The 27,901-nt window shown below is 38.1% G+C and overlaps 4 protein-coding genes across 18 annotated transcripts in view; 3 read left to right on the forward strand and 1 right to left on the reverse strand.

The window, feature by feature from the left end:
* wde (Fibronectin-III type domain-containing protein windei) overlaps positions 1–2,977 on the forward strand; it is a 12,168-nt gene extending 9,191 nt beyond the window's left edge. For all 7 annotated transcript variants that reach the window (XM_026815442.1, XM_026815438.1, XM_026815441.1 and 4 more), the window contains 8 exons: positions 386–709; positions 783–1,109; positions 1,182–1,268; positions 1,364–1,418; positions 1,487–1,560; positions 1,648–1,747; positions 1,823–1,992; positions 2,065–2,977. In XM_026815442.1, coding sequence (XP_026671243.1) covers positions 386–709; positions 783–1,109; positions 1,182–1,268; positions 1,364–1,418; positions 1,487–1,560; positions 1,648–1,747; positions 1,823–1,992; positions 2,065–2,160 — 1,233 coding nt within the window. In that variant the 3' untranslated portion in view covers positions 2,161–2,977. The remainder of the gene's footprint in view (positions 1–385; positions 710–782; positions 1,110–1,181; positions 1,269–1,363; positions 1,419–1,486; positions 1,561–1,647; positions 1,748–1,822; positions 1,993–2,064) is intronic.
* An 83-nt stretch (positions 2,978–3,060) lies between these two features.
* Snx17 (sorting nexin 17) lies at positions 3,061–7,240 on the forward strand. Of its 8 annotated transcripts, none has more exons than XM_026815448.1 (11): positions 3,061–3,346; positions 3,402–3,439; positions 3,575–3,785; positions 3,991–4,276; positions 4,334–4,699; positions 4,769–4,859; positions 4,931–5,181; positions 5,249–5,455; positions 5,515–5,700; positions 6,739–6,834; positions 6,894–7,240. In XM_026815448.1, the coding sequence occupies exons 4-11, from the start codon at positions 4,211–4,213 to the stop codon at positions 7,086–7,088; spliced, it is 1,458 nt and encodes a 485-aa protein (XP_026671249.1). In that variant the 5' UTR covers positions 3,061–3,346; positions 3,402–3,439; positions 3,575–3,785; positions 3,991–4,210; the 3' UTR covers positions 7,089–7,240. The 8 variants fall into 8 exon arrangements, with proteins under 8 accessions (XP_026671249.1, XP_026671247.1, XP_026671250.1 ...); XM_026815446.1 differs by having other exon boundaries at positions 3,061–3,329; XM_026815449.1 differs by lacking the exon at positions 3,402–3,439.
* Positions 7,241–7,491: 251 nt separating this feature from the next.
* Positions 7,492–12,443, reverse strand: hpo (serine/threonine-protein kinase hippo). Of its 2 annotated transcripts, none has more exons than XM_018028366.2 (10): positions 12,225–12,443; positions 11,655–11,735; positions 11,372–11,552; positions 11,062–11,289; positions 10,671–10,989; positions 10,478–10,611; positions 10,234–10,396; positions 10,083–10,174; positions 9,818–10,012; positions 7,492–9,658 (listed from the first exon to the last, which is right to left on the reverse strand). In XM_018028366.2, the coding sequence occupies exons 1-10, from the start codon at positions 12,236–12,238 to the stop codon at positions 9,500–9,502; spliced, it is 1,566 nt and encodes a 521-aa protein (XP_017883855.1). In that variant the 5' UTR covers positions 12,239–12,443; the 3' UTR covers positions 7,492–9,499. The 2 variants fall into 2 exon arrangements, with proteins under 2 accessions (XP_017883855.1, XP_017883853.1); XM_018028364.2 differs by having other exon boundaries at positions 7,492–9,679.
* Positions 12,444–13,108: 665 nt separating this feature from the next.
* On the forward strand, positions 13,109–27,865 carry yki (Transcriptional coactivator yki). The gene is made up of 6 exons (XM_018028413.2): positions 13,109–14,465; positions 23,165–23,388; positions 23,487–23,677; positions 23,759–23,945; positions 24,119–24,204; positions 24,298–27,865. The coding sequence occupies exons 1-6, from the start codon at positions 13,816–13,818 to the stop codon at positions 24,391–24,393; spliced, it is 1,434 nt and encodes a 477-aa protein (XP_017883902.1). The 5' UTR covers positions 13,109–13,815; the 3' UTR covers positions 24,394–27,865.
* Positions 27,866–27,901: the final 36 nt, after the last annotated feature.

Here is a 27,901-nt window from a genome sequence, read left to right on the forward strand (position 1 = left end):
TCTTATTTATATTTTTATATTTCACTAATAATATATACTTAAAGGAATTAGAGGAACTCTTAATACAAAAAATTGTTGAAACGATCACTATGCGTGATGAAATTGGTAAATTGAGGGAACAAGCACAAACATCTGAAAGGAATCAAGAAATAATGCGTGCCAAGTATCAACAATTAGCTAGACAAGTTAAAGATTTTGAAATGGTCCTGAATCGTTATGCGTCGGATCGGCGAGCGAATAATGACAAAACTGTACCACCAATTAAGATCAATAGATCCGTTGGATTGCAAGTTAATATCTTAGTGGTATGTAGATAGCACTGCATTTTAAATATCTACTAAATTTGACGTTAAATTTATTCTATTGTAATATGTTTCTCACATAGGAACCTGGAGTGCAGAATCTACGGCAATTACAACAAAATTCAAATATTAGGCTCTTGCATGTTTCCAACAGTAGCAACACGCCAAGTACTTCTACTACTGAAACAAATAATGCAGGTAGCCCAAGAAGAGGAATTAAAGTAAGATCCCCCAGGAGGACAGACTTGATAAATGGACAGACGCCAGTTGTATCGCAAAATAACACGACGTCTTCAAACATAATGACTACCATTACCCCTGCAGCTTTAGTTGTCACTAAGCCTGTAGATACCCAACATTCTTTAACGTTACCGAATCAATCTAACGCCCAACCAATTATGTCAAGTGTAAGTTGATTTGTCTCGGTATTAAGTTGATCAGAAAAAAATTTTGTTTGCATATGTATGTTGTTTCTTACAGCAACCACCGCAACAAACTGTAGCCATAAATGGTAAATTACCAAATCATGTAAATCGTCAAGCATCTATTGCGACAAATGTTACAAAACCGCATGCAAATGATCTCATCGATCTCACTGACGAAGAAGAGAAAAACAAAGGTACTAGTGCACCAGTGGTAAAAACTACAACAGCTGATCAACAAATAAATATAACGCAAAAACCACAACAACAATGCTTCCAAAGGGTAATTCAAACCATTCCTAGCAATGTAGCTATAACGAATCATCAATCTCCTAGTTTAAGAGTAGTTCAACCCGCTAGCCAACCAACACCTACCGCTCTAGTGGTGAGTAATCAGAAAAGTAGAATTTATTTATTTATCGTAAGAATGTATCGTACAAAAATGTATTGTTTTCAGAATAATATGAATGCGCCTCGATTAGCTTACGTAATGCAAACCAATGTAGGATCCAAACAATTCTTAATAACGCCGAGTACCACTTCGGTAAAACTATTTTCTAATACATATAGAGACAAACATATATTTTTTAGTCGTAATATAATAAAATTAATATAAGAAAAACTTTTATTCAATTTTAGATGAGACCAGTGACTACATGTAGACCTCCGTTTTCAACTATAACTTACAAAACAGGTACGCAATTTCAGTTAAATGAATTACATAAATACTATCCGATGGATTACAATATAACTTATTTATAGGAATATCAACAGTAGCAAGTGATACGGTTCAAGTTTTAACTACGTCAGCAGCACCGAATGTACAAATGAACAAGGTATTATAAATTTCTACTTAATGTTCCATAAATAAGTACAATCGTTGACCAAACAATACGGTTATTTTTTCATAATTATGTTTGTAGCACCCCGCGCCTTTACCAGATGTACGCAATTATGCTCCAAATCCTCATTGGAAACTTCCACCACCAGCCCCATCATTGAAAATTTCTAAAGTTGCAAATGGTATGTTTTAAAACTAAACTGTCCGAGTATTGTAATCATTTGGTGAACGAGTAAAAAACTTATTATTTTTTCTAGGCATAGTACTGTCTTGGAATATGACCTTATCAGACAAACATGCAGACATAGCTAGTTATCAATTGTACGCGTATCAAGAAATTAATGGTGTTGCGCCTAACACATCACTATGGAAGAAAGTAGGCGACGTTCGAGCATTACCACTGCCGATGGCGTGCACGCTTACACAAGTAATTTGAATAATAAAATAAGAAATAATATAAACTTCGTGTACATATACTTATTACGTTCTTGTGTTATAGTTTTCCGAGGGGAATAATTATTACTTTGCGGTTCGAGCAGTTGATACACATTCCCGAAAAGGACAGTACAGTATACCTGGCAATATTTCTTTATAAAATACACGATAAATCTTAAGCTTGTTATTGTTATAGTGTTAACGCACAATTATAGCAAGTCATGACGTTGTATAGCTACCAATTTCATACTGTCCATCATCATTTACTTTCTTATTCATTACTGGTAAGATATATTTATATAGGATTATGCGAATGTTAATAATGATCATATTTAATAGATCGCTACATATAGAAACACTTGTTGTATCTATATAATTATAATTATTCGTACAATTCTTGATATGATAATTGTAGTAAGCGTTAATATGAATATTTCATGTTTTTTTATACGGTTCTCATTTTGTACACAGTTAAAAAATACAAATTACGATTTTAACAATATGCAGTTTTATGTTCTTATGTCTTCACTTGCAGAATTGTTAAAATTTCACACATTTTTGTGCCATGTTTCATATAAAGTGTTACGATTTATTAGTATAGCGTAAACAGAAAGATATTTTGAATTACTTTAATTGTTTAATCATACAATTACTAAGTGATGTAGACACAAAGACAAATGAGATAAAATACTCTAGTCAAAAAAAAAAAATTGAAAAAACATCTTTCGCGCTGGAAGATGAATATTGATAATCACTGAAAGTGTTTTCTCCGTTTATATTTATCTTCTATTACATTTAGTTTAGTTCCATTAATAACCACTGCGTCAGTCAGGTTAATCATTACATATAATTTGCTCAATTTTGATACAATAATAGTAAATTTCAAATAGATGATACAATGCTCTATATGAACGTGATGTGAAATAAATGTGTATTATTAGAAATTGAAACTACTGTAATATAATCATTCTGTTACATACGTTCTAACTTTACTTACGTAATTGCGTGTCAAAAATGTATACAACTGGACGAGTAATCTTTTTATATGTATGTGTTTCTAATAAAAGGTTCTCATAATTGCTTGTGCGAATTCTTTTCTTCGCATCTCGCAGTAGCGAGCCCAATACAAATTTGAGTATTTTGCACGATAAAGCTCGTGTTGAAAGGATAACACAAACTAAACTTTTCCGAATTTTATAAAATTGATCCCATAATTGTATGTACAGTTATGCAAAACGATTCCTGACCCGCTTGGCATGCACACAAGCAAAAATTAAATTTTCCAGTTTAATTGAAGATTGACGATTTAGGACAAATCTATACTCTAAGGTCGGAAATCGTTTTGGGTAGGTGCACGATCGTTCTTCATAATAAAAACTTAAATACTGTAACTTTTTACAGAAGAATTTTGGAAAATCTATGTTTTATGTCAGCAATCAGTAAGTCAGTAATTACTAACTTGTCGACATGTCGGTACTTAAAGAATCTATTCGTATTTTGAGATAAAATGACGTATGAAATCTTATCTTCGAATTACCTTTTAAATATAACCATTAATAAATTAAATATCTCAGTTTCCAGATCGAATTTCTTACCGAATAAAAGCTTGAATCAATGTCGAAAGTCCTAAGAATCAATCTGATTTTTGTATGAACGTGAGCATTAAAAATGTGTCAGCGTTAATCATGAAAAATGTGTATAGTTATAGCTAATTGTTGAGTGGGTGTAAAACGTATACGCCTATTGTCATAAATAATGATGGTAAACCAAGTAGACGATACATACGTAAGTGTTTCGTGAAACTGTACAATACGTATTTAAATACTTATCTTCAACTGAAATAATACGAAACCAAAGTAATATCATTATTTACGTAAATTAATATCTCTCAAATTAACGCAATTTTTGTTAACTTATTGTACACATTAATATTTGATTTCACTGTGCATTTAGATCCTTGTTTCCTATACTCATAATTTTTGTTTTCCAGATGGTGCAATGATTTAAAATGTACCTACGTGTGTACATCCATAGTATCAATCACACTTTCATATAATGCAGAATTTTTTATGTAGATATTTTCATTATCCTTTTACATATGTTGATTTTGTTAAATAATAAAGGAAACATTAGATAGTTCTAATTTATTTGCAACACGCTATTGTATATATTTTGTACATATTTTGATTATAAAGCATTGATATTCTTTTATGAAAATGCATTTTTCTATACCAGATACACAAGAATTTATTGATGCAAGTGGCAATGCATACATCGTGAGTACAAATGTTACACTGTTATGAAATATATATTCACATTATTTTAACTTTCAGGGCTATAATATTCACATAAATGGATTATTTCATTGTACTGTGCGATATAAACAATTGTATAGTCTGCATGAACAATTGGCAAAAGATTTGGACATATTTCTCCCATCATTTCCACCCAAAAGGTTTTTTCCTTTAACAACAAATCAACAGGAAGAACGTCGCCTCGCTTTGGAAAAATATATACAAGCAATTGGACAAAACCCAGAAATTAATAAATCGGGAATGTTAAATGGGTTCTTATTAAATGCACAACAAGAAACCATTGGAGGACAATGCAATAATGAAGTTATGGATATTTTTCTTATGAATGGCTGTAAAATAACAATAAATGTAACTACAGGAGATCACTCTGATAATGTTCTGAAGGTAACTTTTATCTTAAAATATAGAATCCTATAAGAAGTTAAAATCCAATCAACATATTCTATTTAACAGAAAGTATATAAACATATCAGGTTGCCTGAGCAATATTATTCTTATTTCGCATTATTTATCCTTGTTCAAGATGAAGCAAATGGTATTCGTTGTAAGTATGTTCTTTAACAATTTTATGATTCGTACAATATACATCTCTCTTTTTACACTTTATATTTTCAGTATTACGAAAATTACAAGACTTTGAGTCCCCTTTTATAACAAATAAACATCTGCACATTATAGGAAGTAAAGTAATGCTTGGAAAAAATTATTGGGACATTGGATATGATCTTACATTGATGACTAATGCAGTGGCTGTGAATTTATTATATGTTCAAGCAGTTGCAGAAGTTGAAAGGGAGTGGATCCCTGTACCAGATGAATTAAAAGAGCAGTTGATTGTTTTACAGAAAGAGGAGAAGAAAAAAGAAGTATACATAAATTTGATAAAAGAAATAGTTATTAAAATGAAATTTAAATATTATTAATATATTTTAGTATCTGGATATAGTTCGTACGGCGAAGTATTATGGGTTCATTCAATTTGCCCCATGTTTTTGTGATTATCCTCAGCCAGACTCTAAAGTGTTAGTTGCCATAGGTAGAAATCAATTAAATTTGCGCATATTGTCTGATGGCGTAACACGCGAAGAAGTGTTTGATGTGTCTCGAATGCGTTGTTGGCGAATAACTACGTTACAGAACGTACGTAACTTTATGAAAGAGGCATATCTTATTTTGATGAATGTTTCATTTTCTTCCAGGGGCCTGAAAGGGGGAGTGAAGAAAGCGACGATTTTAGTTTAGAATTGTCTTTCGAATATTTAATAGCCAAAAACCAGTTACAATGGATTACAATAACTTCAGAACAAGCAATTTTGATGTCCGTATGCTTGCAAGCTATGATCGATGAATTATTATTAAAGAACGTTGGTAGCGATAAAACACGGGTTAGTAAAAAAGTTACTAATTATTAAGTAATTGCATTATTTTTTTGTCAGACATTAGATAATTCTTTTTATTCTTATTTCGCATTATTTATCCTTGTTCAAGATGAAGCAAATGGTATTCGTTGTAAGTATGTTCTTTAACAATTTTATGATTCGTACAATATACATCTCTCTTTTTACACTTTATATTTTCAGTATTACGAAAATTACAAGACTTTGAGTCCCCTTTTATAACAAATAAACATCTGCACATTATAGGAAGTAAAGTAATGCTTGGAAAAAATTATTGGGACATTGGATATGATCTTACATTGATGACTAATGCAGTGGCTGTGAATTTATTATATGTTCAAGCAGTTGCAGAAGTTGAAAGGGAGTGGATCCCTGTACCAGATGAATTAAAAGAGCAGTTGATTGTTTTACAGAAAGAGGAGAAGAAAAAAGAAGTATACATAAATTTGATAAAAGAAATAGTTATTAAAATGAAATTTAAATATTATTAATATATTTTAGTATCTGGATATAGTTCGTACGGCGAAGTATTATGGGTTCATTCAATTTGCCCCATGTTTTTGTGATTATCCTCAGCCAGACTCTAAAGTGTTAGTTGCCATAGGTAGAAATCAATTAAATTTGCGCATATTGTCTGATGGCGTAACACGCGAAGAAGTGTTTGATGTGTCTCGAATGCGTTGTTGGCGAATAACTACGTTACAGAACGTACGTAACTTTATGAAAGAGGCATATCTTATTTTGATGAATGTTTCATTTTCTTCCAGGGGCCTGAAAGGGGGAGTGAAGAAAGCGACGATTTTAGTTTAGAATTGTCTTTCGAATATTTAATAGCCAAAAACCAGTTACAATGGATTACAATAACTTCAGAACAAGCAATTTTGATGTCCGTATGCTTGCAAGCTATGATCGATGAATTATTATTAAAGAACGTTGGTAGCGATAAAACACGGGTTAGTAAAAAAGTTACTAATTATTAAGTAATTGCATTATTTTTTTGTCAGACATTAGATAATTCTTTTATAGGAAGTATCACAAAAATCTTGGACCTATGTTATGAGAGATGGCCAACGTGTTACAATGAGATCGAAATCTGATGACGAACCTGATGAAAGTAAAAAGGTATGCTAGCTTATTAATATTTAGATTTCATTAACTCATGTTAATATGTCCGTCTTTAGAATCATTGCATCAAAGAACCTTCTAAGTCAGAACCAGTCATGAAAAAACTTGTGGATAGACTGTCAGTAGTGAAAATAAAAAAAGCCAATAATAGTAAAAATAATATGAACAACAGAATTCAACCAAGACAAACGTCAGAATATGATGTCATGGAAAATAATGCATTTTGTATGATCGGTGATGATGACTTGTGAATCGAATACTTTACTCTATTTTTACTAAAACGAGATCAAAATATACAATATAAATACGTACTCTTCCAAATGATGCATTATAATGTTATATAACAATATTTTTGTATGATATATAAATATTTTGTTGAAAATAAAATGTTTACAGTATTTAATCGATACACATTTAATGAAGTAAACGAACAAAAGTAAAATAAATTATAGTACACGTAATACTTTATTATTATTGAAATCAAATATGTAAAAGGCAGTGGTCTTATATTAACAGTTATATTTCGTTTCGTTTTATCTTAAATGAAAATTAATATATTTTATTCTAATACTAAACAGGAGTAATCCGTGAGTTATAGCCATATAATGAGATTATAATTTCAGCTAGACAGGTAATTATTAGTTGGATAGACAATTTTCTGCCTTCAGTCTGTATATTTTGCTCAAACATATAAAGAACGGTACAATTTATAAGAAAATGATTGAATAGTTCAAATTCTAAACGAATAGTTGTAAATTGTAATATAAAACGATATGGTGTCTTACTAATACGAAGAAATGAAATCGTTTGCTATCGTCCTATGAAATAGACGTCTACATGAGTATATCATATTCGTAAATATTATAGATCTCTATTTCATAGACTATTTAATGTTCCTTATAGAAAAAAATTTTTATCGAGCTTTTTTTAAATGTTGAATAATGGGTAAATACATAGAAATGTATAACTATTTTTTTATAATATTACTTCCGCACGTTTCTTTTTTTCATTTTGATGATACATGTGGAAGATGAACATAGAAAATTCTTTACTACAAACGTATTTATGTTCTATCGAATGTGTAATTCTGCATGAGCATTTTTTTGTTAGATTATTGCAACACGCATAATATACGTATATATTGTATGTCGCAGTGTGTGGTGCGCTCTATTTGTTTCTTTACAAACAGCAAGGAAATCTTTAAGGAATAAATTAATTATCCGTATAGTTATTTTTTTATTAGTGGTAAAAATTCAAATGCTATTGTTTGAATAATCCTGTACGTCATGGTAGGGCCATACAAACACTGGATATAATAATTAATATTTGAATCTCTTTCGATCATAATGTGCATATCTTCTATATCAAAAATATGTTGTTATTCTGTATTGTTACTCCCTAAATAAACAAAAAAGTCAGTTCTGGCTATAGCATTTAAGTATTATAAATCTATTTCCGCTACTTGTAAAATAGCCTAACGTCAGCAAAGAATTACTCCACCGTGTAGTAACAATAATATTGACGGTACGTACACGCGTTACTTTTCCGCAAGTATGGCTCATGTGAATAAAGTGATAACAATAATGATCACCTATTTTAAAATTTTAAATGTGATGAAAAATGTTTCAATTCTATAAAAGTTTCAAATAAATCTAAAAATCATTAAAAGTCTTGTTTTGTGACGCCCATCGCAACAATTTAAATACTGACTTAACAAATCATTGAAATATCAAAATATATTCTAGTACGGAAGACTAATTTTAGTAAGTTAAACTCATTAAATATTTTATCATTGACATATTACCACCACTATCATACTCGTGCATGGTGATTACAATGACATTATTAAACAATTTACAAATTTGCGTTTAAGAAACTTAAAAATTGAATATACTGTAACTTAATCATATGTTAGTAGAAAAACGCGTAATACACCTATGGCAGTAAAGGAGTAAATTCTTCAGTATGTTCTAAATTTGATCGCTTATATCGAATTGCTTCACAAACAAACGAATACGTTAACTCACGAGTCTAGATAAATACATACATTTTAGAGATGACTCTACGCACGTGTTTCGTATGAACAATGATTCTGATAATGTAATGTTATGGATAAAATAAAAGATACAGTAGGTGACTAGTGTTGGATGAAAATCGAATATCAGTTACACGTGGACGTTTGTCCGACTTCTTCTTTTTGTCAAAAAGAAAATTGCAAACATGGCATACTCGTTATGTTCACTCGCATTCATTTCCCTCCTTTAGTTTTAATTTATAAAGAATGCTGAAGGGATTTCGTAATTCGTAATATCACTATAAGAATAGCATAACAATGTGTAAACATAATGATAAAAAATTAAGTATGATGATTACTTGTTCACCTAAATTATGTAAAATAATTTACATTGGTGACGTAAGGCTATTGGCTAGTATTAATTACTCGTGCTTGATTCACAAAGAGACAGAACATTGTTTTAGAAGGAAATGCGTTTGAACCGTCTTTAAACACTCAGCTCGCAAGTAAGGGTCCTGACCTGCTAGACAATGCTCTTCCCTTTGATGAAATTAAGATCGAGATGAATAAAATCTATTCATTTATACAACTGTACACCCTTTATCTATCGTCATCACACGTATTTGCATAAAAAAAGTAACCAAACTGTTAGAAGTTCTGCTGACGTTTCCGCTTGGTATCCATTGCGTCAAGTATCGGTTGCCTCTTCGTTTGGTACCTCCTTCGTAGCTCATCGATCTCTCTTTCCATCTCCGCGTCCAGGTTAGCCATACGTTGCTGCAGTTCCTCGTATGAGAGAAACTTCAGCTGCAGGATATGGTTGTTTATCTATATTGAAGTTTCTTTTAATAATGCCTAAGGCGGCACTACGCCGATCGAATTTAAATTAAGGAAAGCAGGAAACATTGGCAAAACAATTCTTAATTTATGCGCTCTCGAGATCTTTCTTATCAGTTTACTACTTACGAAGTCGAAATCACGTTCTGTGAAGACATTTTGGAACTTAGATATGTTATTATGAGGCTGTTCTTGTACCGGATGAGAAATCTGATTAAGCTGTAATTGTAGATGACTTTGAAACCTTTGAGATTCTGTTGGACTTCGCAATTCTACTTTATTCTCGGTATCTTGATTGTGTGTCCCGAGCATTTGTCCGTTACCCTAATGATCACGGAATCAATTGCGTAATATACAATATGAAATAGACTCACGAGTAATATGCGAGTGTTACCTTTCCTATTTCAGGTGCTTCCTTTTTGTCAAAATGATCTAAAAATAATGGCCGATATTTCTTTCCAGATTCTACTGAACCCGTGTTATGTCCTGTGAACAAATCATGCTCGTCACCTTTTTCTTTCCTTAAGTCTTTGTCATCTACTTACGTTTCATAGTTGCTTCGGTATCGGTATCACTATTAATAACCATTGTTCCCAGGTCCAACATGGCAGAAACAAGCGTACCCGTGTCCGGAAGATCATGACTCGGTACTAAAGTTCCTGTATCCTCTGGTAAAGGTTTCATCGTTCCACTGCAGTCTTCTTCGTCCTTATGATCAACGTCAAACATTCATTATAATTAGGAACATGTGCAATATAAACCCTAATTAACCTTGATAGATATACGTACCGAATCATCGGCTTGGTTTTGATTCTTGATTGCCACATTATTGATAACGTGAGCACGATGTGCGCTTTGTTTCTCCCGTATTTCGTGTGCTTCTGCGATCATTTGACTCAAGATACTCGGTTGTTTGGCATTACCTATGATAAATTATTAAACTGTAATAAACATAAATTCATTTAAGTATTGTATGTTATACCTATAAATTCGTGGTTCAAAAGCTCGGTTGCAGTAGCTCTTTCTTCTGGATTTTTAACAAGGCACCCACTGACAAAGTCTATAAATTCTGAACTCCACTGATCAGGTTCTCTAAAGCTAGGCGGTGGTTTAGTTGGTATCATAAATATTGCTCTCATTGGATGTATGTCACCATATGGTGGCTTGCCTTCTGCCATTTCTAAAGCAGTTATTCCAAGAGACCATATGTCTGCAACACAGTCATATCCAATTTCTTGTATTACTTCTGGAGCCATCCAAAATGGTGTTCCTATAACCGTGTTACGTTTTGCCATTGTATCCTAGAAAAGTTTTAAGTAATTAATTAACTTCTTATTAGTTGAGCATTATGTGTACTCTGTAATAACAATTACAGTTAATTGTCCTGCTACTCCAAAATCAGCTAGTTTAGCGTGTCCTTCATTATTGAGTAAAATATTTCCTGCTTTAATATCTCTATGTATTTTCCTCCTTAGATGAAGGTATTCTAAACCTTTTAAGGTATCACTGAGGATTGTTGCTATTTCATCTTCCTGAAGAGTTTTTTTTCTTAACCTCATAATATCACTCACAGATCCAGCTCCACAATATTCCATTACAATCTGTAAAAGTATGTTTTGATCAATACAGGCAGTAAACAGACCCTTGTACCAATATTGTTTAAAGTTATTGTTTTAAAGTTACCCATAAATCAGTGTTCTTAAAGTAGCTTCCATAATATTTAACAACATATGGAGAATCACACTGTTGCATGATAGAGATTTCTTTTATAATTTCTTGTAAATCAGTATCAACAGGCACTTGCTTAATGGCAAGTACCTGTCCACTCTCTTTATGCAGTGCTTTGTAAACAGATCCATAAGATCTGTGCAATAAAGATGTAAATTGTTAACATTGTTAACTACCACAAATATTATCTATTCAAATAATTCTATCCATTTTAAATCATGTCTATAGATCTACTTACCCTTCCCCTAACTTGCATATTATATCAAATACTTCTTCTGGTTGTCTTGTTAAACTTTCTTCAGACAACTTTTTCAATTCACTGAAAAGGTATTTAAATTCTTAATTAAATTAATGATATCCATATATTATGATACGTGAAGTGATATGAAGAATACATTTTATATTTACTCTTTTATTTTACTATGTGCAAAATAACTATGTATGAAGTATGTGAGATAGAGACGCTCTACTTATTAGTTATGACATTTACATTGATATTTATAAATCACAGTACAGGAGATACAAGACTTCAGTTAGTGTAAGATTAAATAATTTGCAAATTGATATCTTTGAAATCTACTTAAGGAGTAAAATCAGAGTAACCTCAAGTAGACCAGGTAATGCGACTAAATTGTTAATGCAGGTTAACAAAGAAACAAAGAATCAATATCAACTACAATTGTTTCACATAACAAATGGAACGCTGTAAAGAACAAGAAATAATCCCTTCTAGCTACAAATAACTTCCATCCATAAGTTCGCAAAATGCTTGCAAGTTTAAAAACACGAAGTAAAAACAATTAAATACCTCTTCGAAGACATTTTCGCTTATTGTGTCGAGTTCTTACTCGAATAAAAACACCTTCAATATTTACACAAATAACTTAACGTAGATAAAACAGATATCATTCCGGTTGTAAAAACATAGTCAATTTAAAATAGAAGTGTTACATTTTTGTCAATAAATTAAAGTAACCACACAACCAACCGAAATATCGAAACCATCGAGCATTCAGTACTTCAGATGGTTCGCCTGAGAAATATTCTCAAAGTCAACCGAATTGATCGTCTGCATTCTATATATTAACTCATGATAAGCGAAAAATCGGACATTATAATCACAGAATAATTGTTATTCTGTTTATTTGGTTCTTAGCAAATATAGTTGTCCATACAAATAATTAAAACCAACTGTTATATCCTATGCTTAAAGCAGTTTACTAAATCGTGAAAACCGTACTTAAGACTACAGTGTTCGACAATGTCAAATTTTAATATTGTCCGAACGAAAAAGTGAAAAGTATAATCTGCTTAAAACAACAGACATTCAAATCTTTCGCGATGGCACAATAATAGTAATTGGAACAGAATATAATAAAGGATATCGTAAAAACCTATGTCATCGGTCACGAAGATTACAAGTGGAATGATTACTTAGGACGGTAATAAAAAACATGTATACTATTTCTTTTATAAGACAAGATCTACTTAACGTGTAGACTTTTTCTTCGAAAGAGCGATTCTGTAGACCGTTTCTTCGTGTACTGCTAGGAGAAGTGATAAAAAGCGTAAAAAGTTTATGCTACTAAAGAGACCGCCAATGTAGACATAGTATAAAGAACACGGAGCAGAGGTCGCGAGAGATTGAGCTCCACTTGAAGATACAGGAATTTCTAGGCCCTGCATGTAATCGCGTGTCCACGCACGGTGAACGCTAGCACTCGTTTGCTAGACGGCCGGCTAGCAAAACGAGTCGATTTCTCCTGGTGCGCGATATTGTGGTTAGAGGTGGAGGAGGCGTAACTCTTTGAAAAACTCGAGGGTGCATCGTAGAAGGAATTGGTAGAACGGGGGACCCTGCAGTAGCTGCAAGTGCAACGACGGCGGCAACGACCAACGACGACGGCGGTGGCGGCGGCGGCGGCGGCGGCATTGTCCTGCTTGTTTTGTTGTCTCTCGCGGAACGCACAGGTGGAAAAGAGAAGAGGCGATCGCGTTATCGAGGAATCGAAGAGTGACGGAGGAGAGCGAGACGGTGTGTACGCCTCGAATAGAGAAGATATTGGTGTTGTGTGCCATGCACGAATGCCCATAGGTGTATCGTAAAAGAACGGAACGGCAAACGTCGTGCAAAAGGGGAAAGGAGAGAGGTGCAGACATAGAGAAGATTCTCTCGAGACAATCGCGGTGTGACGAAAGAGGAAGACAGGAAGGGTAGAATATAAAAGAGACGCTTGAAAGAAAAAAGAACGGTGAGAAAAGGAGATAGAAATAAAGAAGAACGAAACGTAGTCCAGACTGTGTACAGGACACGAGGAAGAGAAGGAACGAGAGAGAGAACGAGGGAGCGTGAGAGGGAAAGACACACACGAGAAACGTGTTAGAGTGCGTGATCCAAAATGGCGCTGAACCAGGACGTGGACCAGTTGTCGAAGAGTAATCTCGTGGTCAGGATCGATCAAAACTCTGAATCGGATCTACAGGCTCTCTTCGACAGCGTCCTGAAACCAGACTCTAAGCGTCCACTGCAAGTGCCGCTGCGCATGCGCAATCTACCAGATTCCTTCTTTAATCCACCGTCGACGGGCAGCAAGAGTCCCTCGATCTCGCATTCCCGGGAGAATTCGGCGGATTCTGCGTTCGGGACAGTAGCCGCGGTAGCGGCTGCGGCGGTCGCCGGGCCAACACCTGGTGGCAACGGCAGCGGTACACCGGCTACCGGAGCAGCAGGTGCAGCCACCGGCGGCAGTGGGAACAGCGCTGGTAGCGGATCAAACGCCGCAGGTGCGGCCGCGGCCGTAGTCGCGGCCGCCGCCGCGGCTGGCCTCACCGTCGCTCATCCTCGCGCCCACAGCAGCCCGGCCTCTCTTCAGCAGACCTACGCCTCGGCACAGCAGGCGCCTCAGCACGCGCCCCAGCCGCACGCGCGTCACCACCATCACCAGAAGCAACGCAGCTACGACGTCATCAGTACGGTCGACGACCTGGGTCCCCTGCCCCATGGATGGGAACAGGCGCGCACCCCTGAGGGACAGATCTACTTCCTTAAGTGAGTTACACTCCTTCAACCTATACTTATCCTCATTTTACTTTATTCCCTCTTATCTTCCTCATTTGGCATATTCCATCGCTAATCTGTCTTATCCTGATCTCTCAGACTCTCCGCTTCGCCTGTGAATGACGTCTGTATATGTGAGTCTCGTTAGGGTCAGTGAAGTCTACTTAGTCCACGGACACTTTAAGGTTTCCCTCGTAAAGGCAAGTTTCGCAGCCGCGCCGATCTTTTTATGACATTACCTGAACGAGAAGATGTTTACGAGGAGACTACGGAACGGTTGGCGTGCCGTTTAGATCGTATAGCTTGCCAGATCCCACATTCCTATATTTATTGAAGTAAAAACAACTGGAATTAAAAACATCATCTCTGACTCCGTTGCTGCTCCGATTGATCGCCTTGCATTTTCGTCGTGTGCGGGTCCCACGCATACCTCAAGGCCGTTTACCGTCTTTATCGCCAACTCTACTTACTCATCGTTGTTTCTCCGTTCGTCCATTTCTCGGTCGTGCCTCCCCACTGCGAGCCGTTCGTGTATCCTTGTCGGTCCCTGGCATCCCGTTTTCTCATCTTTCTCTCATCGCGCATCGTCGGCTCTCCTTGTCAATCCCCGAGCCGCCTACCTGATACCTACCGGTTCCCACCCCCGCGTTCGTCTTCCGTCTTGCTCGTTTAACCTGATCTACCTGCGCCATAACTGGGATTCCCACGTGTCACCTGTCGTGGGAAACGCTCCCCGTGTGCTTTGTCGCCTCGTTTCGCCCCCTTCTATCCATCCGCCCTCGACACTGGCGTACGTGTTTTTACGGATCTTCTCTTTACGGATTATCGCGTTTGATTTCGAGTTATTTAATCAATTTTCGTCTGAAAGTCATTCATTCATAACGTCCAGTTCCTTTCATTGGCATGTTTGGCATCTCATTCATTCATAATGTTTTTCAATTGTTTTCCGTTTCATGTATGCAGCAGAGGATTGTTCACTCGTTCCATTTTCATATCTCCGATAAACAATCGAAGCGGATTGCTACATATAGTTCTGATGTATGAGTTCACATGTTTTCCTCGAATAACTCGATCAATCGGCCGTGTTACACTTTACTCTTTGTTTGCTTCGTTGCCCGATTACGATTTCGTTAATCCGAACGTTTGATGTCACGTCGAGATACGCAAACGATAATCGATACGTTTCCACCGTGCTGATAACAGCTACTCCCGCGAACGAAGGTACTCACGTTCATTCAGTTGTACCCGTGCTTTTGTAAATATTCACCGTCTCTCCTGCTCAACGTTCTCTGAAACTCGATTGAAGAGGGCTTTCATTCGCTTTAGCCGACCGTATTGTTCTTCGTCTCATTTCCAAGTATACGTTCATTTCTGTACCCTACGTTCCTTCCCTTTTTCCTCCTCTCCCTTCCTTTCTCAGCATAAGAAAAAGTACGAGTAATTTCTGCGTCTATATATTTTCGCCTTGAAAGAGGCGTACCTGACCCTAACGGTCGAACCCCATATATTTCTGTTTCGACTGCGAATTCTACCTGGCTCGAAAAATCGTCAGATCGGACAAAAGACGGTCCGGGTCCTGGGAAATACCAGAATTAAGTTTTCCGAGTATCGTATAAAACCTTTCACATTCCGTTAATACTCGTTTTAAAATTTTGCTAAGGCGACGAAAATCTCCTTTGTTCCTATATTTATGAGATGTTAGAATATTCTAATGCCCGTAACATAGTAATAAGTTGGGATGGTAGGCGAGTATCGCAAAGATTGTTTTTCTTAAACGGTAATTTTCTGTTCAGGAAAATCGTTTCTGTTCATATTTTTCAGCCTGCGAAACTCGGACGGATGTCGCGCGACGAGCCCTGCCGATCCCGAGATAGCATCGTGAAAGTCGTAAAACTCGTCGATAGGTATTGAGTTCGGACGATAATGCATCCTTGACGTTTCCTTTACGATTACCGTGTCTCTCATTAATCGTTATTTAATCGCTACCGTAAGAATCATCCTTAATTAGTCCTCGCTCCACCGAGCGCCGCACAAATGTTACATAAAAACGTAATTAAACAATCTATCCGTCGATCTCAAGCCATAACTTCTACGTATACGCTGCCGTTTTCTACGTACTTAAATGCTCAACACAGCACAAGGCTTTAACTCTGACTAAATTTAATGTAGTTACTCTATCGTAAGTCATACGAGATCTTAATTGGAAGAAATGATTTGAGTTCAGTGAATAGTTCATTGAAAGATCATTTTCCGCTTCTCTAGAAAGTCAAAACTGATTGTTTTTGTTGTTAAGTACTATTTTTAAGCATCATAGATCGTCGGTAACACTATTCGCAATACAGGAAGCGGAATGAGAAGACATAAGAGAAGGAAGGAGCTATTCGGCGAATAATTATGTTCTGGCAGATAGCAGTCAGCCAAGAGAGCTAATCCGCCTGATACAACGCTTATACTCGAATTCGGTTCATGCTGTGATCCAACGCAAATACTATTTAATCGTTCGGTGGACTATTAATCAGATACATAGAGCCGTGTACGCCGCGTTGAATTATCGTTCGTGAAACGAGAAAAAGCATGGCATTCCCTTATGATAGACGTAACACAGCGGGCGCGAGCAGAGTCGAGACTCTCGGTAATGGTCGATGGTAAAAGAAGTGCAGCCAACCGAGGTTGTTGTATTATGCAGTAATGACTACCGTGACGGCACTCGTTGTGTCTTCTCTCCTCTCGCGACGTTCGTCCAATTACCTCTGGCACGTCCGTGCCGCGAGCTTTTGGATCTTATCCAGAAGCGGGACTTATTAGAATTTAATTTGCGTAATTGAAACGTGACTCGAGCCGCGGACAAACCGATTCTTTGAAATCCTTCTGGGAAACGTCGCGGCCGCTTGTCACCGTTTCCTCCTGTTCGCATTCTGTATCGCGTTCAGAAACCAAAAAGCTTGTCTCGAAGGAAACAATTCGTCTGTGAAATAGTATCTCAATTCTGTCATCATCATCATCATCATCATCATCGACGAGTCTTTCAAACGATTTGAAATAGACAGAGAGGACCTCCGTTTCAGGAGAATGATTTCACGAATGAACGTTCAAAATTCGCTCGCGAAAGCGAGTCGCGTTTTCCGCGCGCGAAGTTTCACGCAATCGTAAAGAAAACGTGGCTTCCTGGACAGTGTTCGCCTATTTCTTTTATTCTCGGATTTTTCATTTGCCGCGGCTAGCGTGTAGCTCGGCTACGTCGTATACTCGCCGTATAATCTTATACGATAGTCCCGTTAGCTAGATTCGCGTATTACATACCAGCGAGGAGGAGCAACTGTATTTCGACGAAACGAAACCTTGTGATCCTCCTTTGCTCCTCGGGGATCTTCTATTACGTTTCATCGAATAGGTGTAAACAGCGTTTCAGGCTTTTAGCATAGATTTAAGAAGTAATAAACTACATAATGTGATAGCTAATATATAAGCCTTGGAGATGAAACCCTGAAGATTTTTGATCAAGTACTGTTTTGTAACTGTTACCTTCGAAGAAAATGTTTGTGGGGACATTATCGCGATGCGCGTTCGCTAGCTTAAACGCGAGCGTGTGCAGGCGTGTGGCTCGCAACGAAAGGTCTTGCCAGCTCGAGAAACACGTTTCGTCACCAGGTGAACACACCAGAGAGCAAGCATCCAAGGTTTTCCGTCAACTGTATCATTTGACGAAACATTAGTCACGAGCGGAGTCACATTTTATCCGTGGAATTCGCGCAGCTCCTCTATTCGTTCTTAGCGATCCAGTTTTATCTTGGTTGTTTGTCGAACGCGCTCATCTTCTTTCTTTAGGTTTTTGGAATTGCCGCGTTAGCTAGAGGAACTGAAAAACCGAACGGTAGCTTCTCTGGCCATTATACATAGACAACGAGCTCAGAATAACTCTGGATTAGTCAGAATTGCCTGAAAATAGTACGCGACTATTGCGCACACACGGAAAGAGTTTAACCCTCGCTCGTCTAAGACGATTTGTCAAATTACATGTGTTATCTAACGAGGCGCCTTTCGAACCAACTTCCACTTTTGTAAAACAAATGAATGATTCCGCGCTCTCGTTTAGCGTAATTTTCCAGAGCGTTCTTCAGAATCGAACGGGTTACACCTAATCTCCAGAAAGTTGCCTGACATTGTTTGGCGAACGAAATCGCTAAACGAAAATTGATTCGCGACTTCCTCATGGCAGCGAACAACGTTAATCTTTGGTGCCTGAATATGTATGCATGTATGCATATAACAAGCTTCCATAGATACGTGGCAATAATAGCCAGGAGAGAATCGAATTCGCGAACGGGATCGAATGAGCCGATATAAATCCTGACTGTTTTGCTCGTAAATTCATTTCGAGGACGTTTAGTATGCATTTTCGAATGCAGTGAAAGTTGCACGCGCGCGCGACATCGGCATCCTGTTGTGTTCAGGGTCAGTCCAGGAGTATAGACACGCGTTTTCCATCGGTTTTTCCCCCCTGCGCGATTATTTATACCCGCGGTTCTCGTTATATTTCAAAATTACAACAGCCGATCCTTGCGCAACGCGAGTACCGAGGATTACTCCGAACGTTCCTCTGGTACTATCGAAGGGTTCACGTGTAAAGTGCAATTCTTTCCAGAAATCCAACGCGTATGTAACGCGTTGATTGTTGGAACGAGTACGGTGTATCGAATTGGAATAATCCGTTTCTCGTTTGGCTGTACCACGTCTCTAAAAACGGTCCTCTCGATAAGCGAAAGGTAGAGAACGATAAATAACGTTCGTGACGCGAGTGTAACTAAAAAACGCGAGATAAACGACGCACGGCAGACTTTATTTTACGCGTACGTCACGTCCGATCTACTTGTATTTTATCGTGTACGAAACGAGCAGCAAAATGAATCGATAAATCCGGCTTCTTAAAAAAATGTCTATTCACATTATCGCGCGACGTGTTGTATTACGTTGCACTCGGTTGCTCTTATTTAATTGTGTACTCACATGCATATCAGACGTAATATACATATAACGTACAATAAAATAAAAGTGAATGAAGTCATACAACGCTTGGGAAAATGTTATTGCACAAGTCAGCGCAATAAAACGTTTAATTATGTTTTTATCTAACGTATCGTATCATTTTTGCATTGATCAAAAACGTTTTGTCAAGCGTGTTGCAGCGCGGAGGCAAAGTAATCGATATTTTCCACGGAACGGGTCGGATAGGTCGTGCTCTTTTCCGTTCGGAGGCATTATAGCGGCAAGGCGTAGGTAAAGCCCCCCCCTGAGGACGGAGGTTTTTACTCGGCCACTCGGAAGGCTAAAGACCCCGACACACCTGTAAACGAGAGAGTAGTCTCGGCCGCAGAACGCGAATGCCAGATCGGAGGACAAATCTCCGGGAATACCACGAATGTATCGAAAGTTCAAGGCAGCTCGAGCGTCCTCGGTTCGCTCTCGACTTGCTCTCGCTGCGCCGCTTTGCTACTTAACGACGAGCATCTTTTCTACTTTGTCGAACGACGACTCAATTCGTCGAGTAGATATGACAAAGAGTCACTCCAATCACGCGTGAAACTCTGATTCTTCTATCTTCAATTGTTGCTAGTATCTTGCTTCAGGTACACGAAAGATACACACATATTTCTCAGAATTTCAAAGACAATAATCTGATACGATAATCCGGATTATCGCGCTAATCTCACGATTTCATCGTGCTGTATACTGGGGTTTTACTTTTAAAATGCATCAGACAGGATGTACAAAAAATAATGTAGTTAACAATCTATATGCATAATAATGGGTCGTTAGGTTGTTTCCGTAATAAATGTTTTTCTTTTATTGCGGTATTTCCTAGGGTCATTAAAAATGCGCTAAAACATAGCGCATTAGCATTATAAATTATGTTGCTCCGGTAAAAAAACCTGGAGAGCACACTTTGTCGCCTTTTAATCTTTCTCGCACGAAAGGTATAATTCCCTCAGGTAGAGACCGAGCGGTGGAAGCGACGACGAACTGCACGTCGACTACGAGCACGACTACGACAAGACCAAGACGACGCCGACGACGATGACGACGACGACGACGACGACGATGACGGGAGAGAAGAGCAGGCAGGCGAAAGAGAGCGTCGGTGCGAGAGTGTCTATTTACGAGTTGTCCGGCGCCGTGATGTCCGGAGTAAAAATACATCGTAGTCCGTATGCCGTGCGCCACACAGAAACCCTCTTGTAATTCTCCAATGCTCTCGAGCTGCCTGCTTGGCTGCTCGGTTGCCTGTTCGCCTGCTTGCCTGGCTTACTTGCCTGCCTAGCTTCCTTACCTCTCGCTCTTTTCCCTTCTCTCTTATCCTTCTCTCTCTTCCGCCTAGATCTACCTCGTTCTCGTTCCTCCTATTGCTGTTTCTCTCTCCATCTCTTGGAACGTATCCAACCGCTCTCGGAGAGACCCCGCGACATGTAGCTTTTGGAACACGCCGCCGTTCTGTATTCTGCTATGCCACCGATCACGCATCCCGGAGATTTTCAAATTTCTTCCTCTCTGCCCCCACCGTTTCTTTCCTTCAAATCCATGTCAATAGGTAAGGCAGCTTTGAACGTTTAGGAAGCTTTTGAAGCTTGTTTTCTATTTCTTATGCATCTAACGATTCAATTCCTTTTAATGCTTAAAAATCGAGAAATATCGCTTTCTCAGCCAATGACGACGGCCTTTCTAATTTTTTATGTAGTCAAACGAGGACTTTTGGCTAAGCTTCTGTTTCGACTCATCAATTAAAGTTAGGAGATTTCTCCGTAGGAAAAAGCGTAAAGTACTGCCTTTAAGATGGACGTCGATAGGATGATCCGCCTCGGGCGGAAAAATTGTTCGCAGCGGATCTGTTTTCCTTCCTTTTTTCCTGTGGCCGGCCGCAGCCTTGTTACACGATTTTCCTGTTATTTTCTTAGCCAGCAGGGAAAGGCGTATTTCTCTCGATCACGGGACTATTGAAGAGTGGGGCCAGCGGCAAAGAAAGACGAATGTAGCGACTTGTAACTGTGCATAAAGGGCTCGAGTTAAAATTGAAATTTTCATCTTATGTAGGTCGTGTTATCCGGGGATCGAGGAAAGCCCGTTCGATTCGCAGTCAGTTTGTTGGAAACGGTGCAGATTAGAAAGGTCGATCAGATATATCCCGATTGGATAATGCTCTTAATGTTAAAACTACGTCAAACGCGTTTGTGTTCCGGCGGGTAGGTATTATTAACCGTGTAAGAAGATTTGTTTCCCGCTCGGAAATACCGCGCACCGGAGCGACCGGTGCACGGGGATACATCGGCGCGGTGTGCCGATTTAGACAAACTTGTTTATGTCCCCGCCGATGACTTAAGCGAGAACGCGTTAAGTCATCGTGCACGGTATGCAAACGAGCGACACTTTTGGCAATATACAACAGTATATTTTCTGGTGATTCAAGACCCGCGTCCCGTTTCGAGGAAATTCATCGCGCATCGCGGCTGATTTAAACAGTTCGTCACGTAGCTTTTCGAGAATCCTCAATCCCCGAAAGCCGCCTTCCTACGCCCGGATTTTGATCGAATCGCGTCGGTGGCTACTCGGTATGACGCTTTGCAGCTTTAGAAATTGTCAATTACGGTGTCGTGTTAAGCGCGCCGCATGTTCCCCGGTTGTCTAAAATTTCCTTGGAGTCAGGCAAGGTAGCCGGTTCGCAAAGGTATTCGTTTCACGAAGGTAAATAAGAGTGCACGGTGCACCCGATGTAGTGTTTTCTACTTCCTCTCGGGCTGAAAAATGACACGCGAGTAAGGTAAATAACGTTAGGTAGAAGGAAGACGATGAGGATCGGCAATCACAGCCATTAGCCGCTATTTTTGTCGACCGAGAAACGTAGTGTTTTCATGCGAGTAAATCCGTTTCGACGGTCTCGTCCCCTTCAGGTCCGATCTGCATTCATCCACGAAACGATGTCTTTTCCTATTTTCTTAAATGAGTATGATTCAAATAGAAGATCGACGTCTCCCTGCTGATAAAGTTCAAAACTCTTAGAATTAGCGATGCTCGGTTGAAAAACTATACTACTAGGCAATCGAATTAGGTCTGGACCACGATTTCAAGGACTCGTGCACCGGAGTTTGTGTTGTAACTTCACAAAACGGAGTTCGCGCTCACACGTACGCAGAAATACGATATAAAGGTGCTGGCGCTGTTCGATTCCGCGAAACGCTTCAAAATACAATATGATGTATTCAGTTGCAATTGGATTTCTCGATTCAATTATCCCAGGAACAGGCGGAGCTCAGCAAAATGATTACAAGCAGAAAAGTCCAATTTACGAAAAAAGATTTGTTAATACGTCATGATTCTTATGTTGGTAAATGAAGAGAGATTGTCATGTATCGTCGGTTTTATTCGAGAGAGGCTTGGACATCGTTGGGGAAAATTTCGCGAAACAGCAGGTTTTATTCGAGACGAGTTAAAACTTGTGTGCTAACTACCGCTAGGCGCCTGCCTGTTACTCCTTCGCATCGTCTTTTGAATGGGACTATTTTTAGAATGCGCCTACTATATGTGGATAACTGTACGCGCCGTGGCGTATTCAGTTTCTGCACGGGGGCCACCACGCTGATATACGTGCAAAATAGCACGACGACGACGACTTCTAAATCCGCGGTTATAATTTTATTTTTCAGCCACCTGACGCGGACCACGACATGGGAGGATCCTCGGAAAACGGCAGCGGCTGCGAACGTGGCGGCCGTCGCCGCCGCCGTCGACAACGGGAAATCCACGACCGGCGCGACCAATTCTCTAGGCCCATTACCTGACGGATGGGAACAAGCGCGTACCCCCGAAGGAGAAATCTATTTCATCAATCATCAGACACGTACCACCTCGTGGTTCGATCCAAGAATTCGTAAGTTTATCTACCGATACACCGCGCGCTCGCGTAGATTGGCTCGAATGATGCCTTTAACGATGACGTAACTTACAACTCTTCTTTATGATTTTTAGCAACACATCTTCAAAGAGCTCCAACCTCTGGTGCGATGTTACCACAAAATTGGCTTCAGCAGCAGCAACCCACTGGTGGCGGTATACAGAATAATCAAACGTTGCAAGCGTGTCAGCAGAAACTTCGTCTTCAGTCGTTACAGATGGAACGTGAGCGTCTCAAGCAACGGCAACAGGAAATTATGCGCCAGGTGATTAGCTCAATTTTGTAAAGCATCTCTATTATTTCCCGGTTCATTTTAATAATGACGTGATATTCTTTTTATCTACAGCAAGAGCTAATGCTACGACAGAGTACCACCGACGCCGCTATGGATCCGTTTTTATCGGGAATCAACGAACAACACGCACGCCAGGAGAGCGCGGACAGCGGTCTGGGACTTGGTTCTGCCTACTCTCTTCCTCACACGCCGGAAGATTTTCTTGCGAACATCGATGATAACATGGACGGCACAAGCGGTGAGATATTATTTGCACATATAATATTCTATTATGATCATTTTATCGCGTATTGTATGAGTAAAGCGATAACGTGTGAAATATTGGGGACGATGTAAACAATTAATATTTTTTGGGATTCCCAGAGTCATGTCGGGCGTATTTCGATAAGATGTTCTTTGTTCGTTTTATAGACGGGGGTGCACCTATGGAGACCCCAGATCTGTCAACACTGAGCGATAATATAGATTCGACGGACGACCTTGTCCCATCGTTACAGGTACTTAACTAATTATATGCAGGATTAGCATTACTGAGAATACATTTTTATAGGGCGCTGTAGACGTTAAACGTTTAACTTTTATGTCCGCAGTTGAGCGAGGATTTTAGTAGTGATATACTGGACGACGTGCAATCGTTAATAAATCCCAATACGACAAAAGCTGGGAACGTGCTGACGTGGCTGTAGTATGAGGGCGTGGCATTTGTCTATGATAGGCAAACAATTTAAGAAATCAACTCGTTGAATAGAAACAAAAAATTACAATTTTCATAAGCCTAAACTGAATGGAATGATTCTGGGGTATTTTACCAATAAGTAACGACAATTCCATAAAGCAAAAAGAAAATAATGCTCGTGAACGAGAAAAATTTTATAAAGTTTAAGTGGGACGAAGCCTTAATTAGAACGCGCTATGCTCAACGTATATACAGAGATGTGTGTACAAGAAACATTCGCAGGATGTCCTACAAATATTGACACCGAATCGCTGAATTGTATTTTTATCGAATTCTGCGTTCTGCATTACATTATTCGCGAGCTGGTGAAAAAAAATGGTGAATCTTGAAGCCCTGAGCGTCTAGTGTTCATGGCTAGCTTGTCCAGTCTTCCCGAAAATATTGTTGAGAGTTTTGAGCAGGCCGTTATTATATATTGTTGAGGCTTCTTGAGAAACCGTCCCTTGTTCACCATTGTACTTCCTTTTTTACCATCCTTGATATGCAGTAATTTGAATTCGATAAGGAAACCAATCTGCAGTGTTGTCTGCAATTTTTAGGACATCTTGTATGTAAATGAGAAACATATTCGGATCTTTCTCTTCCTCTCTTATTATTAGAGTGTTTGAGTGTGTTCGTATGTTCGTATGCGTGCATGAGTGCATTTTGTCCCCAAAACATTTTTGTATATAAGTTTGTATTTCTATACTAAAGTATCATAGAGAGAGAGTGCGAGAGCGAGAGAGAGGACTGAATATTGCGGGTAAAATAAATATTTAATGAAGTGTGCCCCATCGGGCATGGAGATGGAGAACGCGATTACGGAAGAAAGATTATTACTTCCCGATAGTACGGAGTAGACAAGTAAATTGTTGTTTAATTATATTTATATCATGTTGATTTACAAGAGTAATCTGATATCATGACATATCAGATTTATTATTATCGATCATAGATCTCGCGTGTGATTTAAATTTACATATTAAAAAAGAAGTGGAGAAACACCATACCTGACACGTTCACAATGTTTCAACGGCGTTGAAAAATCGTGAACGAAAGCGCGAATAATAAGTGCAATTCTTAGGGAACCGCTGCGCGTAGAGCAAGAATTATCAAGAAAAGGGGTATGATGTTCGATAATACGATATTTTATTCGATATTCAGTCAGAGCGGTGATCTTCACGCGATGTTTACGGAAGCGAAACGCCTAACGTCTAAAAGTATCGAAGCATTTTTAACACACGAACACTTGTCTATATACTTGAGAGTTGGCATACGGAGCAAATCGTGTTACGTGTATGATTCAAGATTCGAAACAGATTTCTGCGAATCGTGTGTCCAAAGTCACACGTACATAAAATACGCATGCACTGCAATTGATTGTCGATAATGCTCAGACTATTTTACGAAGCGATTATGCTTAAACGAAGTGCCTTTTCTTTGCAATCGATTAGAAACGACGATAGTGATTGAAGTCGTCGTCTTTTTAAAGCAATAACCGTCCATACGAGATGTTTATGTGAACATGTGGTAATTGTTAAAATAGGACAAACACTTCGATGAGAGGGGTGACATAAAATGAATATATATATTTTTTTTATATATAAAGTCTATACTTGTTACGAATTGCAGTTATTGGTATTTTGAAATCACTTGTTAGATTGTAAAATTCTCTTACGTTTTATACTACATATACAGTTATATAATGGAGATTACAAAAGGAGAGTATATGATATTTATAGAATTTATCTTTTAAATATCTCTTTAGCCTTAAGGATTCTTCGCGTTCCTCTTTCCCGTATTTTCCTTCTTTTTTGCTTGTGGGAACGAGGAAACGACGAAAGAGAACAAGAGGCCGTTAATCTTGTACTTTGTCTGTTTCTCGTGAAACAATCTGTAGAACAATCTCGTTAACAATCAAAGCGAATCAGTAAAACGGAGACAATATGCGTAAATGTATATTTAGTTACATGGCAGCGTATAAGTGTATACATATGTACGTCGTAAAGAAAAAGAAAAAGGAAGAAAGGATAGAATGAGAAAAAATCGGGGATTGACGTAACAATTGTTTGTTAGTCCGAAATAATGCGGCGATAACTTTGATAAAACATTGTGCCTCAGTGATAACGATCACGCACTTAATAATTTTATTTCACCGGCCTACTTCTTTCTATAGGTAAAGCGATCAGAGTATAGGAAAATTTTATTTTAACTTTCAAAATGCAATAAATTGTTTTGTTGAAGTCGATCTGTTTTTTGATCATTGTTATCGAATCGTCGCTGTTACGTCTACTGACCGAGGATCATGCAATAAATTTAAGAAAAAGATAGGAAGAACTGATCAAAATATGTGAAAAATTGGGATATAAGCTCTCTTGTCTTTTCCCACAGCAAGGAAAAGTTCCGGAGACGCGAATCAGACTTTTGCAAGTCGTTACTCGCACGTTTGACTTCATCGTTCAACTATTACGACGCTCATGCTGTGCGAGTAGCGCGAGTATTCGACACCTCTTTCTTCTTATTTTTTAACGAACCTAATAAAATGATCATGTAATATTTTTTCGATATTTGTGTTACTGTCTGTATTATTCGACTGAAACTTGGGAAGCGATCGCTGTACAGTAGTTATGTGTATCAACACGAAACGTGATAGACCCGATTTTTGAGCAGACGTTTATAAATAAAAAATTTATCACCCACGTAGAAACATGAAAGTCTGGGTTCGCGTTTAACAATTAAAAATATTACATATTGTGTTCACAGTTCATAAACTATTTTTTATTTCATTTATTGGCGTCCATCATGTTTCTTGTACAAAATGTGTTATTCGATCGTAACGTGAAGCTTGCAAGCGAAAATGCGAAAAGGGCGATTCAGGAAAAGTTACCATCGATTAACGGGGATCAAGAGATCGATTGTGTTACACTCGATGCGATAGCTTCCAGGCGTGTCAGGTCAGATACATTTAATGTATTATTTTTAATTACTAGTTAACGATAATATTAATATTACCAATACCGTATCTTGCTTTTAGTCTAAAACTCAATTTAGTTGTTACGTTGATGGGCGGGGAGGGAGGGGTGGGACGGGGATTTCAAAAGGGGTATCGCGACGGAGTGATGACCTCTTGTAAAAGTGCCTTCGATTTTACAATGCGGCCTACGAAAAAATTGTTGTCTTATTGAAAAAAAATGTGAAATGTTTCATTGTTAATGACCAGTCTAACAACGGAAACAGAAAAAGGAAAACAAGTTTTTTCAGACACCCCTTAGGCGCATTCATAATATCTGAGATTATAAACTACGAGAAGCAATTAGTTGTTTAATATCAGTATTTAAATATGCTCATTGGCAATAATTTGTGACGTACATTTTTATATCGGTAACAAGTGCCTTAGTAATAACGATAATGATAAATATATTGTTTACTTACGTACTGACAAACTATTGTTTCAACTCATTCATCACCTCCTCCAATTT

This window comes from Ceratina calcarata, unplaced genomic scaffold (assembly GCF_001652005.2).
Source record: "Ceratina calcarata isolate Rehan_Ccalc_2016 unplaced genomic scaffold, ASM165200v1 scaffold449.2, whole genome shotgun sequence".
NCBI lineage: Eukaryota > Metazoa > Arthropoda > Insecta > Hymenoptera > Apidae > Ceratina > Ceratina calcarata.

Coding starts and splice junctions, on each gene's coding strand:
- yki (XM_018028413.2), top strand. CDS start 13,816: ATGGCGCTGAACCAGGACGTGGACCAGTTGTCGAAGAGTAATCTCGTG. Junction 23,389..23,486: donor GTGGTTCGATCCAAGAATTC/GTAAGTTTATCT, acceptor TATGATTTTTAG/CAACACATCTTCAAAGAGCT. Junction 23,946..24,118: donor TAACATGGACGGCACAAGCG/GTGAGATATTAT, acceptor TTCGTTTTATAG/ACGGGGGTGCACCTATGGAG.
- Snx17 (XM_026815448.1), top strand. CDS start 4,211: ATGAAAATGCATTTTTCTATACCAGATACACAAGAATTTATTGATGCA. Junction 5,701..6,738: donor TTGGTAGCGATAAAACACGG/GTTAGTAAAAAA, acceptor ATTCTTTTATAG/GAAGTATCACAAAAATCTTG. Junction 6,835..6,893: donor AACCTGATGAAAGTAAAAAG/GTATGCTAGCTT, acceptor GTCCGTCTTTAG/AATCATTGCATCAAAGAACC.
- hpo (XM_018028364.2), bottom strand. Junction 10,612..10,670: donor TTTGAACCACGAATTTATAG/GTATAACATACA, acceptor AATTTATCATAG/GTAATGCCAAACAACCGAGT. Junction 10,397..10,477: donor AAAACCAAGCCGATGATTCG/GTACGTATATCT, acceptor GTTGATCATAAG/GACGAAGAAGACTGCAGTGG.